This window comes from Alosa pseudoharengus, unplaced genomic scaffold (assembly GCF_046254945.1).
Source record: "Alosa pseudoharengus isolate Yale_2024_CS ecotype anadromous, Long Island Sound unplaced genomic scaffold, YU_APseudo_1.1 YU_APseudo_1.1_scf_2, whole genome shotgun sequence".
NCBI classification, from domain to species: domain Eukaryota; kingdom Metazoa; phylum Chordata; class Actinopteri; order Clupeiformes; family Clupeidae; genus Alosa; species Alosa pseudoharengus.
Window position 1 is genome coordinate 9,890,121 of NW_027468663.1, and position 20,131 is coordinate 9,910,251.

Consider the following 20,131-nt stretch of genomic DNA (forward strand, 5'->3'; position numbering starts at 1 on the left):
TGAGAAATGCTGAGGTAGAAGAAAAACTCAAATAATGCTGTTGAATACAATGCCTGTTATTGTGTTCAGAATAACTCATAAGTCTTATGAACTATGAATCAGATACTGAGGCCAACCATATGGTAATGCAAAGAAACACTTGGAAAGAAGCATAGATGAGTTCACAGACGCAGCCAGCACACCACAATTGAATGTGTTCCGAGGGTGTTTCTCACGACTGGGAGGAAAAAACTGGAAAGCAGCATTATGGCTTGGGGGGGGGGGGGGGGGGGGGGGGGGTGACACCTACATAAATTGAGTGTGGCATTTATTTTCTTTCTAGTGAAAAAGGCCATCTCTATTTTTGGCCTGTGCTGTATATGGAGGTGACAGATGTACATGCTTATTTCACCACACTCATTGAACGCAGGCCCTATGGCTGAGGACCAGCCACAACAGAGTGAGGAGCAGAAGAGAAGCCCTGCAAGGGAAGATATTACAGATCCCTCCCTATCAATTAACTCAGAGAGGAGTCACAAGTCAATCTCTATACAGGAGCTCTATCATTCATATTCAACAGTCATTGTATGGTGATGTTGTTGGAATAAACATGTTTTTTATGTGTTCTACAGTACAGTATTTATGAGCTTTCCAAGACAAATGCTAGAAACCTTCTAAAAAGATCCATAAAATGCATTTGAAAATCTAAAAATACAGCCTTAAAATAACACTGGTACAAAGTCACATTAGATCTAAGGTATACATTTTCTAAATTAAAAGAATATCCAGAAATGCAATCTTTCCATTGAGCCTTAGAATAACATTTGTTTCAGTTCAGAACCGCACAAACGAAAGCAGAGATACTCTTAAGGGCACCTCAAACACATTGCAAATAATCATTGCAGTCCTCACCACTCTTGCGATTCTGTAGTCATTTGTATGTCTCTATAATGCTCCACAACAAGGAGGCCTTGGGCAAAGATGTCATTAGAAAAACTACAAAAACACACTGTATGCATGCAGAATAACGGTACACAGTCAGTCACAGACCAAATGACAAATGAAGAATGAGAAGCATGTTACCATCACATTCTGTTGTAGCAGTTTGCATGTCACTCTATGGCTGTCCCCTACGAAGTGAGGAGCACACGTTCACATCTGAATGAATATATTCTATCGATCTTTTAAATGTATTTACCTGCATTCTTTACGCGTAACACCTTGGGTCTGCCCTCTTGGACATACAAGTGAGACAGATTCCACTCATCCTATTAGCTTACTCTCATAGTAATCTGTGCGAGCTCATTGCATTAACAGGTCTAAGGGCTAATCCAATATGTGTCTCTCAAATCTTTTTTTTTTAAATGGCCCACGGCGGCTTCCTCTGCGGGATCAGCAGTCTCAAAGTTGGCCAGCAAGAAATGAGAACAGACTTGAACAAATAAGGCTTGTAAATAAATAAGTGCATGAATAAACCACAGAAGACCAGTTTTGGCCTCAATAAATGATGAACTCTGGGAACGTTCCACTAGTGCAGTGGCTGTGTAGAGCTGTGCCGACTCCTCCACCTCCTCCTCCACTACTGCTGCTGCTGCTTTTATAAATCAGTGAGTTGTGAACGAGCCAGGCATTTCATCATAGCCAAGATAAGGAGCAGGGCCTGCACATGTATCTTTAATGCAGCCATACACCCAGAGTGCAGAACCCACCCAACACCACCACCACTACTACTAAAGCAAAGCTTTAAGACAAACATGGACACAGTGTCGATCCTACAAAAAAGAAAGCCAGAAAGAGAGAGAGAGAGAGAGAGAGAGAGAGAGAGAGAAAATGGAAAATACACCTCTGCAATCCACTTAGAGATGACAATATCACATTTCTGTTTTGTCATTCATCATTTGTCGTTTAACTAGTTAGGGACAGGAACCTCTTAATGGCAGCCTTGGGGTAATGAGAAGCAATTTTCCAGCACGAGGCCCAATTTTGCCCAGGCCACGCTGTTCCTTCGCTACCACTGATTGTGCTCCTCGGTGACTCTGACCTGATGTGACAATCTAAATGGAACTGCCACATTATAGATCAGCTGAACGAAGGAAACATCCATCTCTGGGGAACGTGGACAGCTCACACAAGTCTATGATACCACACTCACATGGCACCTGGTCCGGATATCAATTCAACCCTGCCGATGATGTTACAGTGTGCTCACAACGCATCTGGGCAGGAGGATAACAATTTGTTCATTAGGGTCGACCATGGGGAAACAGGAAGATGACTCATTCCAATACAGCTAATAGAGATGTGAGGCCATTGCCATCATTGTCAGGGTCATATACAGTAGCTTCTAATTATGGCTGTGCATATGTGAGGGAGAGAAAATAATCTGGCAGTCATGCAAGCCTAAATATTGTTTTATTACTCATTCCTTCACAGGCCTCATCAGTTTAAAACAATGGGCAGGAAGATATGTGGCACACATCCTGTGTACCCACATAATATGGCAGTTAATTGTTTATCTTATTATACGGATTAGTTAACAAGCACATAATTACATAATGCCACTACCTGCAGACTTTGAGGATTGAAAACATAATCCTGCACAGACATTTCATTAAATAAGAATAACAGTACTGACAATGACAATGACACTGACAAGCTGACAATCTCAAATGTATCACCCAAAACAAAAAGGCAAGCTTTTGGAGATCATGACAAAGTGACAAAAAGGCATTTCTCTGTCACAGTGTGCGAGTGCCTTTAAAAGCCCAGAAAGGTGTTCTGTTCTGGCCACTAATAACATGTCTTGCACGGAGTCTGCTGAACAAAATATTCAGTGAACACGGAGGACGGAAGTGGTAGTCTTGGGGGGGGGGGGGGGGGGGTTTTCTTGGGCCTGATGTTTCGCGGCTATTTATAATACGCTCTCATTCAGAGAACCTGGCCAAGCCCTGGGGTGCCAGCGACCAGCCCTGGCAGCAACGAGCACAGCCTCAGCCTGGCATTTAGCAGGAACTCGAGGGGAGAAAAAACAACATAAAGGCACAGGGGGAGGAGGAGGAGAAGGAGGAGGAGGGCGGCGAAGAATATTGATGAATAAGTAAAGAGAGTTTCCTGCGCGCAAAGTCGCAGACAGACAGAGCAGGACATGTTTTTGTGGCTGCATCTGAGTGTGAATGCCCAGGTCCCTGAGCCTAGGGATGTAGATGCTGTTGTCTGCCCTCGTGAACTGGGGCTGCGTATATACAATATATACAGTATGCTGTATACTGACTACTGAGCATTCACAAACAGACACAATAACAAACAATAAGAAACCAGGGCAAGCTTTTAAAGGACTTTACAGAAGGGAACCAACACAGCTTCTCTCCTCCTCCCCTGGTAAAGGGTTGATGATAAAAATGCTTCTGCTGCCTCTCGCTAAGTAAGGAATATAGTCGATGGCCCCAGGCAAAAGCCAAGCTTTGTGCTTACAGCGTGTGCGACTGCTAAACCATCGAAAACACCTTCACTGTTTTTCTCTTTTTCTCCCACCCATCTATCCCTATCTCCCCCATACTACCCCCACCCCCCAACATATCCCACACACACTAACTCAATCTAGTCCTCTGAAAGTATTTCAGGATCTTTCCGCTCTTCTCCTCCTCTCCTCTCCTCTCTCACTGTGGTCCTGCTCCACTGCTTCGCTCCACTCCTCAAATAAACACTTTTTTCCTCCCTCGCTTCCCCCGCTCGTGGCGGTGATTCCCGAGAGGTCGGCTGGAGAAAATGATCTGTCCACCCTCATGGGCGCAGGTGCCAGTCTCGTCTGGAGCTCGCCCGGCCCCGAGGCATTACTCACTGGACACTATGTGTGATTGTTTTTATATATAGAGAGAGAGGGAGAGGGAGGGTGGACAGGGGAAGTCGATGGGTGTGCGGGCAGGATAAGGGGGGGGGGTTTCTGGCATACTACAAATCAGGTTTGGCAGACTGTTTAGCTTCATTAAGATGTTTTTGGAGGAGAGGTGTAACTAAAGCACAGATAAGAACGGCATCTTTGGGGGGAAAAAAAGCAAATCCACATTGTGAGTTCTGGCTCCCTTGTGATAACCTGAACTTAATTAGGGCGATATGAGGCACAATTTATTTTCTGTTTCATTTTTCACACTTTCTTTTCTGGTCTTCGTTTGTTTTATCATCCCTACTCTTGTGCCAGCTTCTGAGCAGTCTGTCCTTAACGTCCATCCTCCAGCACACACCGTCCCCCACCAGCAGCACCTGTCAGCTGGGACGGAGTCTACAGATGGCCCTTGCTGCTCGCCCGGGGCCTGCTGCTCCAGAACATCTACAGCAGGCTGCACCTGTGGCCAGCAAGCACACAGGAAGCCCAGTCCTGCCACATGTTCCCTGCACACCGCGCTCCTCTCGAGCTCTCTATCGTGTCCCACATAGGAACAGCCAGACTTATAAATAAGGCTCTGCTCATTAAATGGCCATAGGCTTAATGCATTTAGATAACAATAACTGCTAGCGCTGCTTGTAAATATGTTAGGTCCTACTTACTTAAGCTAAGCTAAGTGTTATAGTTAGTAATAAGGTATTTATGAATGGTTATGTAAAAATGACTATTTTTGACTGTACATGTGTCAACCTATATGATGTTTTTAAAATCTATAAATGCAGTCAGATATAATTGGGATGATTTGTTTGTCCAATTTAACAAACTCTGGGTATTTGTCAACAACTAGAAATCAGCATTTAATTCTCAACTACTGTCTGCTTCACTACAAAGTCTTTTCTGGCACTAACACATAACAGTTGGGATCTACCACATGGCAATGGAAATTACTGCAAATGGATGTCTACCATATGTTACAAAACTTATGATGATTAATTCAAATAACATATGAATTACATCTGAGGCATTCATATGAGGTCTTTCAAAAGCACAATTACTGTGACACCATAATGTGTATGTTGTTAACAGTGGTTGTCCAATCACATCTTTGGCACAATTTAATGTCACCTGTGCTGCTCACTTTGAGTCATGCTTATAGAACCCCAGTTTATTTGACTGTGCATCTGATTATCCTGCAAACATAAAATCAGCTCTCATCTCTAATAAGCAGTTGGATGTATGGCACATTCAGTCCTGCTTTTTCAGAAAATCGGTAAATCAATCATGAACCAAACTGCACATCACGCACTTCAGACCATGACATGGCTCTCTCTCCTTGGGATGACCCAGGGACAAAGCATCCTCTGTGCTTTCGTCTCTCCATAGACATGTCACACTGCAGTGTGTCCAGTGTGGTTATGTGTCCCCCACTGTGTCTGTCCCCCTTGACGGCGGTGAGCTCCAGACTGGAGGACCGTGGCCCTGGGTCAGGCTTCAGAGGCAGTCCATCAAGTGCTCGTTCCAGAGTGATGGAGGGAGAAGGAAGGCCATAAACAACCTGCCATCCACCAACGCTGACGTGGCCCTCAAGCAAATACAGTCAACAAACAGCAACTTCATAGAGAGAGAGAGAGATAGGGACAGAGAGAGATAGTGAGAGAGAGAGAGATAGTGGGAAAGACAGAGAGAGAGAGAGAGAGAGAGAGTGAGGGAATATAATGTGAAAGAGAGGCGAGCAAAACTTAGACTGCGGGACAAAGGAGGGGGTGGGGGGGAAGAGAGAGGTATAAAAAGGTGGACTCGGCATGGTTCCCAAGGCCCCTCAGGAGCTCTGCTTCAAACTCATTAGCAAGATATGGGTGGTGCAGGCCTGCTGCTCGCAGCCATTGCAAATTCATTAGACAACGGACGGCTCATTATGGCCTCGGAAATGCCTTACAATGACATTGTGGTTAATGAGTGTTTTTATCATTTTTTTCAGCTGATGAAGTAGATTCTTCAAGTTAAGGTGTTCCCTTGTACAGCAGAGTTTCGAGTTAAAGTTAGTAGAAACATTCATTACGGAACTACTGCCAAACAAAGTAAAAGAAAAGAAAATGCAGTGTGAGTGTGTTAAAAAAGAATCAGCTTTTAGAAACTTGAAGACAGCATAATGTGTTATTGCTTTTGTTATATTTTGTTAAAAGACAGCATTGTGTATATTGTTGACCACTTAAGTGCTGCTTTCAGAACACTTTGAGTCTTAGCTTGTGATGTGTTGTGAAAGAAATACAGCCATTCTGTGGAAAGCGCTGACACTAAATCTATTCTACCCTTGCCTCCAAAGCAGGTAGAAATGATGGCTTTTACAGTAATTGGAGTCTGCTGTGAATCCTCCCTCACACACATAAGCGTGTCCATGCATTGAGCAAAGACTTGACTTTTTCTCAGGAACATATTTAGTGTAGTAACTGTTCAACTAGATGTACCGCAGAGCGGTACAAAATATGACCGCCGCCCAGTCCAGCACATTTTTTCCACAAAAATAAATCACGCTGAAAGGCCTATATGATTCTAACTGTCTCACTAAATTGCATTATCCACACTCAATTCTCACTGGTATCTGCTAGACAACAAGTACCAAAACATGATTAGTTCATAGATTTCACATGTAAAATTCATTTTATACAACCCCACCCCCATCTTGCCTGTCCATAATTCTGAGAAATTCTTGAATTGTATGCATGTGTGCGTGCACACGTTTATGTTTATGTTTATGTGTGTGTGTGTGTGTGTGTGTGTGCGTGCGTGCTTGTGTGTTTGTCTGCGTATGTGTGTTTGTGTTGGTGCATGCATGCGTACATATGTCTACTGTGTGAGTATGCGTCATACGTATGATTACTGTGAATGTATGTGTGTGCGTGCGTATGTGTGTTTGTGCATGTGCATGCATGCGTACATATGTCTACTGTGTGAGTATGTGTCATACGTATGATTACTGTGAATGTATGTGTGTGCGTGTGTATCTGTTTATGCACATGTGTGCACATGGAATGGGTTAACATGACCCCTGGAGGCAAACATACAGAAAAAATTGGTCATCCTAGGCCCTACGGTTCTTAAGATATTCAGAGAAAACTGTGTCTGCCCTACCCTCCTTTCGGGGGGTCCAGTCCAGCGGGGAGGCTACAGATCAAAATGAAAAACGATGGTTCCATGCTATCCATGTGGGGTTACATGGCCACCAAGTTTCGTGTACCCCGGTCTTTCAGTGTCCCAGGAATCCTTGTTGGTGTACGGTCACTAAATGTACACATAAATCATTTTATTGTAAGGCCCCCCATGAACGAAAGTTCACAAAACTTGGCATGCATTCGGAAGGTATAATGATCCTACACTTTCAATTTCGTGCAGTTTTGACCATGTCATCCAGAGATATTGTGATGAAAACACCAAATTTTTACTTTTTTGTCTTTAACTAGGTGGCGCTATACATGAAATGAGTGGTTATGGAATGGGTTGACATGGCCCCTTGAGATCAACATACAAATAAAAAATGGTCCTCCTAAACCCTACGGTTCTCGAGATATTCACAGAAAACTGTGTCTGCCCTACCCTCCTTTCGGGGGGTCCAGTCCAGCGGGGGGGCTACAGATCAAAACGAAAAATGATGGTTCCATGCTATCCATTTGGGGTTACATGCCCACCAAGTTTCGTGTACCCCGGTCTTTCAGTGTCCCGGGAATCCTTGACGGAAATTTGGACATGCGAAAAAGAAAAAAAAAAGAAAAAATCTGCGCTGCGCGGCGGTCATAATACAGGGCTCTACAGTGCGCGCATTAAAAAGGATGCCGTGCGAGTGCAAAAAAATATTTAGGCGCACTGGTGCGAATGACTTCTAACCATGTCAATGTTTGTACAAAATACACCGCAACATCGAGAAACATTACTGGTGCAAACCATAGAATCACGTCGCGAATGCAGCATAAAAACTACACCTCCCATCAACGTTAGCAGTTTCGCGTTGTGACTCGCTAGTAGTCGCTTCTATCAAATCCAAGAGCGCGCAGAAAAAGCGGAAAGTTAGACTAGCCAGCCAAGATGCAAAGATTGAAGAAATTAGTTCTTCTATCCACCGAATTCATTGGATATAGGAGGAACAGGATGAGATTCTGAGAATGCAGTGAGAGAAGGAAAGGTAACCTAACATGCCTTTTAGCCCAGTTGACGTATTGGCTGCAATATGCAAAATATAGCTGTAGCGAACCGGCATAAAAGTAGCCTCCCGTAATACTCCCATTTTATTCAAAGGTAGAACGCTACTGACAACTCCAGGCTTCCACGCATGCTTGTTTGTTTACACCGAATACAAGCTTAAGTGCAAAACGAAAGTAGGCCTAACGTTTGCCTACTGCCCCCATCAATGCAGATATTTCAAATAAAAACTAAAAGTATAAAACATATATCCTTGATTAGCCTATGTTGGGTTTTGTGGAAGAGAAATGGACTGTTTTAGTAGTAGTATTAGGCAGTATGCAGTCAGATAGGTCACCATGGGCATATTTGGTTTAGCTATAGATGGATTCACAAATAAATAAATTAGCCTACATTTGGCAGGATGCTTGATATACAGGCTAAATGCAAATATGGTATTATATTATTTTACATTAACAAAATGTAGGAAAATGGAACAGACTGAAAATAAAGTAGGCACTGATCTTTAAAATCCTGTTTCCTGTAGCCTAAATGTTGTCACTCATTCTTAATATTCGCAATTGGTGCACTGGCATTTTTAACTGTTAGCTGCAGTATAATGTTAGATTATGTGTAAGTTAAGTACAGAACTGACTGCGCCCAAATTTTTGTCTGTGCTCCTAAATTTTTTAACTTGGGCGCACAAGTGCTCCTGAAAAAAAATGTTAGTGTAGAGCCCTGTAATAACATTTTGTCTACTTTATCCCTCATTCCCTATAGTCCATCTACTAGTCTTGGCAATCCATTTCATCAGGACATCAGCCCATTCTTTTCTCTCCATCTCTCTCTGCTGCTTAGAAAGCTCATCTACTTGTATTGATACACCTAATAACAAGCTACAGTGCGAGCCATACCAAGCCAGTGATCCTGCATGCCTGAGGATGATCCAGCTACTTTGACCATTCAAGACTGTTTTGTGTCAACTTCCTCAGAGTATTTGACAATTTATTCAAAGACCTTCCAAAAGGAAATGAAAAGGAGAGGTGCTGTCTGGTTCAGATAGTCATAGTCGAGTGAATCTGGAAGGGCTAGATCACTTACCCAGGCCAGGGGGCACCTCCGGGCACGGCGGGATGGGCTTGGGAGTGGGCGGCGTGTGGTTGGCCTCCGATCTGCCGCTGGGCAGTAGCTGGTCGGCGGTGGCCAGGAAGCTGGCGAAGGTGGCGTTGGGTCGGGAGGAGTTGTAGTAGAAGTAGTGGTGGGCGCCGGCGGTGTTGGCCCGCGAAGCGTTGGCACCGCGGCCGTTGTTGAAGCGGCTGAAGATGTCGAAGCGCTGGCTGTAGACGTCGAAGTAGAGGATCATCATGATGAGGAAGTGCACCAAGCACAGGAGCAGCACGCCCTTGCAGATCCGCTCCAGGGTCCGGCCCAACATCAGCCGGGTCATGGTCGAGGCCGCGGCCGCTGCTCGGCTACGGGCATCCGGTCACTCCTCTCCAGCCCGCGCCGATCCCCCGGGTGACGGCTCCGCGAGGTCACCTGCGGAGACACACAGAAAACTCACGTCAACCTGCTGCTCTTGTGATCTGGGTAACATTTGGCAGCATCAAACTTCACATACTCTTTATACGGTTGATAACTCCAAAGCAAAATCTATTCAAAACACAGCTGGGGAGAGCAATGACAGTGACAATGTTTCTTTTGAAACAGCCAAAATAGCACTTTAACCCACTGCTCTCTCTAAAGTCCCTCTTGACCTGGGACACGCATGGCTGATTGACGACGCTTAGGGTTAGGCACTGCATAGGGAATGACTGACAGGCAGGTCTGTCTCATGAATGGTGGGACGCCTCATGTTTTGTTACCACGCTCGGTAGTTTTTGCTTTGTGTTTTTCCAATTAGAGCCTTTGACAGGGGACACTTATCTAAAAGCAAGACTGTTTTGCCACTTTATTTTTGAAGACCATTTCATCTGAAATTACCAAACACTCTTTGAATTGAAATAGCCTAGCCTAGTGATAGCCAGCAATTTGTATGCATCACACAGTAAATCTGATGCACTGGTTTAGATAACTGTTGTTGTGGATTGATGGTAGTGAAAAACCACAAGCAAAAAAATAAAAAAAAGAAAAAAAAACACACACACACACACGTAGCAATAAACAAATGCTCTATAAAGTCTATTCTAGGCATGGTTATTTGCTCAACGATGGTGAGAAAATGACTTTCTTTAGGTTTGATGGGGCTAGCGCAGGGGATAGACATAGAGACACACTGGGTGGCCATCAAAACCTTTCAGAGGGCAATTTCAGTGCTGATGGGTTTTTCCAATCAGGCAGATGAGAGGGGGGCCCATGGAAGGCATGGAAGGCGCGCCAGCGAGGACCCAAACAGACTGGGGTCTGCCGCCTGGAGCTAATTTCCCTCCGCCGGAGGAGACGTAGAGGGAAAAGCCTCCTCATTTCACACTCCAGCAACCACTGAAAGACCCCGGGTCAAAGAGGGAGACATTCTCGCACAACTGGTGGTGTTGCACATCTGCAGACGTACACGCACAGACCACATACAAGCATGCACGCACGCATGCGCGGGTGGGATTAGGGCGCTGGATAATTTGTTGAACCACGGTGGTGAGTGCCACAGGCTTGGCTATGAATGGAAGTGGCCTTGTACGCTCCATGCTGCTCTATCTAAAAATCACCCGGCGTACCCACCCACGACAGGGAGCAAGCGTTTCGAGCCGCAGAGTCTATGGCCATGTGAACAAAGGGCAAAATGACGGCAATTTTTTCATCGCTTGCTTTCTGTCGCTCTGGAGTGAGGTGTGCATTTGTGCATTTGCACTGCCATTTAGGCCATCACAGTGGAGTGAAATATGCCACCTTTGTTGTTGATCCATAAATGTGAGCAGACTGAAAAGCTGTTACATTAACCATGCCTTTGCCCACATCAACACATCATGACAATCTGGGCCATCAATACGCTGAGTAAATCAGAAACGGGTGAAACTGGCGAGACAGACACCACCCCCAATGGTGTGAAATAACAAGCGATCAGAAGACTCAGGGGGGTTGGGGAGGGAACATTTCCAGCGTTTTCTCCTACAAGTCTCAGAAGTCCTCATTACACAGTAATCAGCTCCTGCACACTGTGATGAGTTAAACTGCAGTCCTAGCAAAAGTGCTTACCACTATTAGCCAAACGACTAATTTCACATCCAGTGAAAAAGGTGACAATTGCTTGCTTTGCCATTTTGCTTTTATACTGACAACAAAAAAAAGAGGCATTTAAACCTTGGCCAAATGAGCATAATGTACCATTACATCTGATTTGGTATTTTTTCATAGCAGCCACAGGTCACTGATAGATTACTAAACTGTATCTAAACTACAACAATGACCACACTCATTTCTCATTAGTGCAGCGCTTTTTTGGAGCAGTGGTCTGTACAACTCTACAATAATGCCCATCAGCCAAAAAGTAAACATAAAATGGAGCCTAATTTATTATATTGGCAGTAGATCAGAACCTGGAATTAACAGAATGACAAACAGAGCCTCTTGTGTCAGCATCTTTCAGCAATGAGTGTGTCTTGTGACAGGCTAGGACTACTGTGAGATGAATATTTCACCCAGTGCTTTTGTGATACTCTAATGGATGTTCGTCTGCAGGCTTTTAGGTTGACAACATGAGGAGATGGTCCCAAGGAATTGGCAACAAAATGTGTACAGCATGTATATGTTCAAATTTTAATAGCAGGCAGACTGTTCGGTGGCAAACTCTTCATCAGCACTTGCATTATTAATTAGCTCCTAAACATAGCACTAGGTCCATCTCAGAGCCATGGATTCTTCCCAAAGCAATCAGGGGAGAAAAAAACACAGCAAAACAAGTGTTTAAAAAGGCATTTACAGTTATACCTCTATAGCTGCCTGCCTGTTATGTTACCTAGCATCCATGACAGCATAGCATGTAGCCTAGCTGGTGCATCTCGTTAAACACTGTGCTTTATGTTCAAATCTGCTACACTCCATTTGACACACATTTTGACACGCTTCTCTGTGTGTGCCAAGACCCCTACAAGGCACTTGCGGCATCTTAACAGCTTCTTTGCAAAAAAAAGGACTGATGAGTGGCATCCAAAGGAAACCGCACAAAGTTCAGCCTTCCGAACTGAAAAACAGAGGCTGCCAAAACGTACCCACACAATTGCACCTCACTTCTTCACATTGGCAGGGGAAAGAGGCTGGCATTCAGGTGATTTAAAGTATGAAATATTTCCCAGAAATACATCTCTCAAATAGATAAGAGGAGAGTAGGGAATCGGGGGCACAGTGTGAGTATGGTTCGAGGGCTATGCCATCTAAACAGAGGAGTGGGGTTTTGCGGGCACAGTAGAGAGACAGCGAGCAGAAGCGGGTGAGAGGAGGAGGAGGAGGAATGGGCATGTCCTGCAGCTGCCTGGCCCCTGGAACATCTGGCAGGCTAAGGAGGAGGCCGGCCGCCGTAGGGCACACAGCTGGACCCAACCCCCCCCCCCCCCCCCCCCACCACCACCACCACAGCGGCTCTACCCGGGTCACCGCAGACACATCAGCAGCGTACAGCCAGTGCTACTGTACACACATACACAAACACACAGACCATACAAGCAAATATACACACACAAAGCCATACGCACACACACACACCCTCACACAAATCCTCAATTATGAAGATCCTCCTCATTCAGATCCTGAAGCACCCTTTATTCTTCTGTTTTTTTTCTTTTCTACCAGCCATCAGACAGCCTGCTCTCCTAACAGAGCCACATTCATTTACACTCATGTTTCATTGCAGACTGACTGCAAGACACAGCACACATGACTCCCCCTCAAACACCCATCACTTTGACACACTCTCGAGTCTACGCAGTATGGCTTACGTCTTCGGATCAATGACAGCTGATCTTGTACCTACAGCCGGCGGGGGCCCACTGAACTGTGAGAGGCTCAGCTCTGGATGTGCAGCCCTGCAGCTATCAAGCCTGAACAAAGAGACCCGGCACACTTTGATGACCTCACTCACTCTGTATTTTTAGCAATGTGCAGCTGCAGGGGTGGGGGTGATAAAAAGCCAACAAGACATGTAGTTTTGTTTGTGTAGCAAGCAGTGTATTCTAAAACCCACAAAACCCCCTTTTGGTATGCAGCATGTCCTTGTGTGTGTGTGTGTGTGTTGTGTGATTGTGTGCTGTGTGTGTTTGTGTGCATCCATGCGAGTTTGTGCGCGGATACGGACACGGGATGCTATCCAACCCAGCGAGCAGCCAAGACTCATGGTCACACCACTCCCTTGCCCCTTCATCCAAAATTCATGAGACTGCTGCTGCAACTGATAGCCCTGGCCAGCCAGCATTAACCCCACAGTGCAGCCAGGCTTGGCCAGCTCACCATTACACCAAAACAAGCCAAGACCAACTATATGGAGAACCATACACAGCAATTTATGTGAAATGAATTACAAAGAATGTTATCATCCCAGTGACGGGTGTTTTGGCTTTGATGTCTGATAGCTCCAGCTTATTCATTAGAGAATCACCTAACAGATTGCCACGTTTCCAGACAAACAGATTTTCCACCACATGTACGGGGGACTTCATCCAAGAGTGAGTTTACAACGCACTCAGCGGGGAGTGCAAAATTGATGAGGACGGATTCGACTCCTGTGTGATGCTTCGTCTTCCGCACACAGACTTGGGTTTCATGGTCCTCATCCTCGTCACTGCAATTAGGCCCCTTTCAATCTGATTTCCCATGGACCACAGGAAATGACGCGCAATGAGTGGGTTTTTTTGTGCCATTAAATTTAAAATGCCATATAACTATTGGGTGCTTTAAAATTAATTACTGAGTTAAAGGGATATAAGTGATCAAGCATATTCAGAAAACTGTAATCCAGCATCAGGGTCCAGACTCACTTTAAACACAACATTCAGTGATCAGATATTTGTAAGTTGTAATGTGAACTAGGTTACACTGTAAACTAATATTTCAGTTACTGTTATTCACTGTGATTCACCAATTTGACAAACACAACAAGGGGCAGCCGTAGCCTACTTGTTAGCGCTTCGGACTTGTAACTGGAGGGTTGCCGCTTCGAACCTCGACCAGTAGGAACGGCTGATGTGCCCTTGAGCAAGGCACCTAACCCCGCACTGCTCCCCGAGCGCCGCTGTAGCAGGCAGCTCACTGCATCGGGATTAGTGTGTGCTTCACCTCACTATGTGTTCACTGTGTGCTGAATGTGTTTCACTAATTCACGGATTGGGATAAATGAAGAGACCAAATTTCCCCTCACGGGATCAAAAGAGTATATATAATTATACGATACTTTTACAATGCTGTTTGATGATTATTGATTGTTATAACTGATATCCAAACAGTTTGTGCAAACCAGACACACCGGTATATATTTATCATGTATACAGACCTTACTGCTCTGTAAATGACCCTAGGCAGATGGGTCAGGCCCTTGAGTCGTGGATCTGCTCGAGGTTTCTTCCTATATGTATCTCCATTTCTAGGGAGTTTTTCCTCGCCCCTGTTACTCATGGGCCCTCTCTGAATGTATACACTCTGTAAAGCGCCATGAGACATGTGTAATGTTTTGGCGCTCTAGAAGTGAAATTAAATTGAAATTGAATTGAAATATATTGTAAAAGCATGAAATGGTATGCATGGTAATCCATACAATATTAGGGGCAGAGATATTATGTTGCTTGAAAATTCAATTCCATTTTTATTCAGACTGCCACAGTGTCATCATGAGGTGCTTTAATTTTTCATTGGATTTTTTTATTCAAATTGAGAACATCCTGCTGTTACACTACAATGCAATATAATAACAATCTCTACCTATTGTGAGAAACAAGCACTCATTTAATCATATTTTAATCAATACCCCTCCTTAGCTATCAAGCTCATTTACAAACTCTGATGCGAGTGACACTGCACAGGCAAGAAAGGTGTGTGTGTGTGTGTGTGTGTGGGGGGGGGGGTTGGGAGGCACAACACACTGACGGACGGGCCCTGTAAGCCTGCTGGAGGTGTTTTCCAACGCAGTCCGGGAGCTTAGCGAGGGTCATTAACGCGGCTTGTCAAATCACCGTGCGACTTAGGAAGAGATAAGCAGACACAGAGGAGGTGAGGGAAGCTCTAACCTCAGATTCAATGGCCTCTGACTTGTGGCTCCAGCGTGTATCATCCCTCAGGTGTCCTGTCCAGACACCTCCGGCAGGGCAGGCAGCCAGAATGGGCTGGGGTGCCTCCAGAGAGCCATATCATTCCCATGCACTGCACATCCTTACTAACACACTCCTGTTCCTATCAGTCACCTGATTCCCGGTGATGTATTTCATGGAATACTAGTTCTGAGTCATGGCATTTTGATATGCTGTGTAAATAATGTTGGCCTACCTGAAATGTAAGTAGGAATAAATACGACTTTAAAAATATACAGTAGGCAAAAAGGCAAAAATATACAGACTACAACCAATACTGTCACTCACAAGCAATACAACTGCAACCAATCATTACGGTCACAACCAATACAACCACAACCAATACAACCAATACTGTGAGCTGAAATAATCCGCAGCTCAACACATTTCAAATAATCAATCCAAGTAGGAGTGTTCACTTCACTCTGACTGATGGGCAATCAAATGCTTGCCACATGACTCCATTGAGACAGTCCTTATGTAAAATTATGGAATAATTTGAGTAATGTCAATCCAAAACTAATTTCTATACATACACAAATGTATAATGAATTACTGACATAAATATAGTTTAAGTTCAGCAAGACCAATACATTACTTGGCTCCCCTTACTTGTACAATAAATATCTACTATGTCAACAAATCTGAAACTAAATCAATTTTACAAAGATATACACCAACGAATAACCACCATTTAGGAAAAAATGACAATTTTACTACATGCCATATTTAATAGTGGAGCAATGCTGCAGCTGAAGTGTGAAATATAACATACAATCTAACAACTTTGTTTGGTATGTAACTGGGAGAACTGTGAACCTTAGATACAACTGTGCCTTTAAAAACTGATTTAATGGAAGTAAGCAGAGAGCACAGGGCCAAAAAAAGGCACGTTTGTGCAACATTCAGCCTACAAGTTACAGGTATTAAGATGTGCCGTGAAAAAGGTTAGGCCTATGTATGTTATGGCATTTCATTAATTTACTGATTTCTGAATTTAAAGAATGAGTGACATCAAGCTTGTATATGAAAGCTTATAGTTCTATACTTGGGCTCAGGTTATTGACTGACTGACTTGATGGGTACAATTACACTTGTTATTGGGATGGATAGCCTACAAACATATTTCACAATTTTGATGTACACATCATTTGCTTCTTCTTCGCAATTACCAACACCTACTCTAAGGCTTTCAGACATTAGCACAATGACTTGTGCTTTAATCCTTTAAAATGTCTGACAAATAACACACTCCGAAGAGCATAATCATTCAACATAAATTCAAACATGTAGCACTTTCACCTTTCAGACAAACCAGTGACAAGGGAAAAACCAGTCTCACGGCTCCCAGGGCTGCCTCTGTCCGTGTGCGGTTTAGGCTAACATACGTGCAGCCTCTATCGCATCCCATCTACACGGCATCTCTCCAGAACTGATTTAAGCTGCGCAGCCTTCATCCTTGGACTAAACCTTGCCTCTGCCTGCTCCGTGTTGAGCTCCTCAGCATCATCTTAAGCCAACACACAAATTAAACCTCCACTGCTCAAGGCTGCATTGAGGCAGAGCTTCTGCTAGAGGTAACTGGGGCAGTCCACCATAACACTCCAGCTTTGTTCACACATCCTAGCAAAATGCAGCTTAAACTGCACTGTAGGCCTATCTCTCAACACCACTACACACAGGCAGCGGTCCTCCTTAAACACTGAGGCAGGAAGGAATCTCAAGGCCACTGAGGAGGTGGGGAATGAATGAAAACAAAGACGGTGCACTCGACAGCACCTTTGTCACTTGGATCTCGGTTCCCATGACAACAAATCCCAACATCACTTATGAAACACTCCTAGCCAGCCACCCATCTAAAGCGAAGCAATATAAGGTAAACATTCCTAACGATCAAGAAATGAGGCATGCTTATCTACAGGTCTGTGCTTAAAGGTAGAAGGAAAATATTCCAGTATTCAACATCCTGGACTTTCCTTATTCCACACCCTTTTTATGTTTTCGGCAAAAAGAGAGAAAGTGAAAGATGAACAGAGAGAGAAAGAAAGATAGAGAGAGAGAGGACTGGTAAGACGAACTCTATTTGCATGATCAATTGTCAATATGGTTCAACTAATAACTTATTCATTGCTGACAGAAGTCAATCGAAGCCCCTATATCCTCTACATCTAGTCATGAAACAGAATGATACATTGGTCTAATGTCAACTAAATGTTTGAGAAGGACACTGCTACTAGATTATGTATGACACATCTTGAGGAAATCTCTGCCAGTCAACGAGAGGGTTTTCACCATAGATGTCTCAGTGGTCAGTGGCCATCAGTCAAATTATACGAGTTGCCCTGTCGTTAGTAAAAACCAACTGTGATAACAATTAGCCTATTGACAGTCATTTAGTGTCCCTATGGTATAATTCTTCAAATGATTTGATTAGAATTTCCATCGCCTATTATCAGATCAATTATTTGCAAATATTGCCAACAATCATTTCTTTTTTCATTTATTTGGACAGTGCTTTTAACACACAAATAGCATGTGTTGTTGTGCAAATAAATGCAAATAAATATTTGCCATGCAGATAAAACATTGTGATCAAGTTGGGATGGGAGGAGGATTGGAGGGGGGTGGGTGTCTTCTCCAGCTGCCTGTTACCTGCTCAACCCACTCCACCGTTCCTTGAGTACATGCACCAGTGATTTGTATGCAGAGGGGCCATGACTGCCACACAAGCACCCCACAGTGCAGACTGACAAGATTCCTTTCACAGCAGTGTCACCATCCAGCCATGAACCTGAATGGGAGACCACTGCACTGCTTGATGAATGAGTAATAATATGCATGACAACAAAGTTAACTTACAGTATCTCACAAATGTTGATGCTGAAGTTCAAAATAAATAAAGGTTGGCACTACTACTACTGCTGCTGCTACAGCCTTCTCCAATGCAATGCTATGGAGTTGGTTTAAGTATTCAAATGAACTAACCCACAGAGTAGTGTCGTTAATAAGACTGACTGTAGAGGGACCCTTGAAGCTGAAACATATATCCCATATCATAGCTGATTCTTCAAGTTACTAAGCTTTCCATAAGAGCTACTAGCACATTGATGGGCTCTGTGTCTGCAACAGTGAATACACGAATGTGGCATTGATGTTTCCCTAAAATTGTGCTACAAATGGCTGTAGCCTATACAAACGTATTAGCATTACAGCAATATGAAAGATCGAATGTGAGGTTTCAAAGCAGATATACTGTATGTGGCAAAATGTGGCATCCGAAAGCGATGGAGTCCACTGGATAATGGTATCAAGTCCAGTGAGCAGTCCATAACAGAATTGTTTGGGCATCCTTCTTTCACTATGCTTTTTCTTTGCAACAAACCAATGAGTCCTCACTGTTGAATATGTTATGCCATAGTCATACTCAAATAAGTTGGCTAGATGGGAACTTTAATTCTTAACAGTTAAGAACAGGACGCACAGTTTTGAGTGACACTGGCCTCATATTTTACAGTAAATCAACACCGGATCACACAATATATAATAGCATACCAAATGTAAAATCTCAGAATAAATGTTTATGTTAATGGTAGGCTACGTCATGGGAGGTTAATTGTAGGCCTAACTCTACAGTGAGGCTATCATTTTCTAATGAAAGAGACTGGGAACATCATGTACCAGACTTGCATGGTCTAGCCTAATTAAAAATAAATTGCAGAACAATAACATAGATAGTTGTGGTACTATCTCGCCGACATGAAGCACAAATGAAAACCTCACCTACTATGTTTTCAAAGAAGAGAGTAGTAAGCCCTTCAATCTATCTGTAATAGCTCTGCGCACCACGCGAACGATGAAATTGAAAGGTGCATGGTCTAGCGAGTCCACTGCAATTGTGACAAAGAAAAGAAAAGCAAAGGGATGCTCTACTGTAGCATCACACATGCCATGTCTGAAATGTATGCACAGACCTTGATAATTCGACAGACTGACCAAAGAGTTGCATTTTTTCAGTTTTTACAACAACGATCAACCTACTATAGGCTATATCCTAGAATCTAAAACATAAAATAAAATCCAGACTGCAGGTTCGTTCAATACGAGATAGCCTACTCTACCTACTGAAATGTGAATCAAAATGGCAGTCAGCATTTCTCAAATAACAGAATCGAAAAAGACCATAACAAAGCGTTACACACATATTACATTAGTTAAAACAGGCAGCAATATTTGCTTATGGCTATTCTTACCTCGTGATAACAAGCGAGCCAGGGCACCAATTCAATTCTTATGGATGCATTTCTTTGTTGGTGTTCAGCAGACTATCAAAATACCAGACTGTCAGTTCAGCCAAAAAGCTTAAATGACAGAAAAACGCATAGATTGTGCAGTATAAAGCTACATAATACCAACGCGATAAAGCAATGCGATACCGTTATTTCCAACTGATAATGGTATCGGTAAATTCATTTTTTGTGTAGCCTTGCTTGCGCACGCATCAAAACGTCTTGGAAAATATCAGACAGTTGAAATGGATCCTTCATTTTTTTAAATAAACAGATATTTATCCTACCAACAACTATATTTTTAGACTAACTATGCATTTGTCCGCGATTTCCAAATAGGCATTACATATTTGCTCCTAAGCTAGATATGAGCATGGATATGAGGACAAATAAAACAGCCACTGGAGGCAGGTTTTTTTTTTCCTTCTTTCTAGTACGGAGAGTCGGAAGGTTCAAACGTCATCAGAGTAGCCGATTTCACTGCAAGCCAGCTACTGTTACCAGTTTAAATCCAAAAATAAAATGATCAGGTCAATTCAAGGGGAGAAAAATGT

General features: G+C 43.5%; 1 protein-coding gene across 1 annotated transcript in view; it reads right to left on the minus strand.

Annotated features, from left to right (window-relative positions):
* Positions 1 to 19,883, minus strand: part of b4galt2 (UDP-Gal:betaGlcNAc beta 1,4- galactosyltransferase, polypeptide 2) — an 83,610-nt gene extending 63,727 nt beyond the window's left edge. The window contains exons 1-2 of the mRNA XM_076293621.1: positions 19,542 to 19,883; positions 9,131 to 9,568 (exon numbers count right to left, since the gene is read on the minus strand). Of these exons, the coding sequence (XP_076149736.1) occupies positions 9,131 to 9,476 (346 nt within the window). The 5' untranslated portion in view covers positions 9,477 to 9,568; positions 19,542 to 19,883. The remainder of the gene's footprint in view (positions 1 to 9,130; positions 9,569 to 19,541) is intronic.
* Between the last annotated feature and the right edge of the window lie 248 nt (positions 19,884 to 20,131).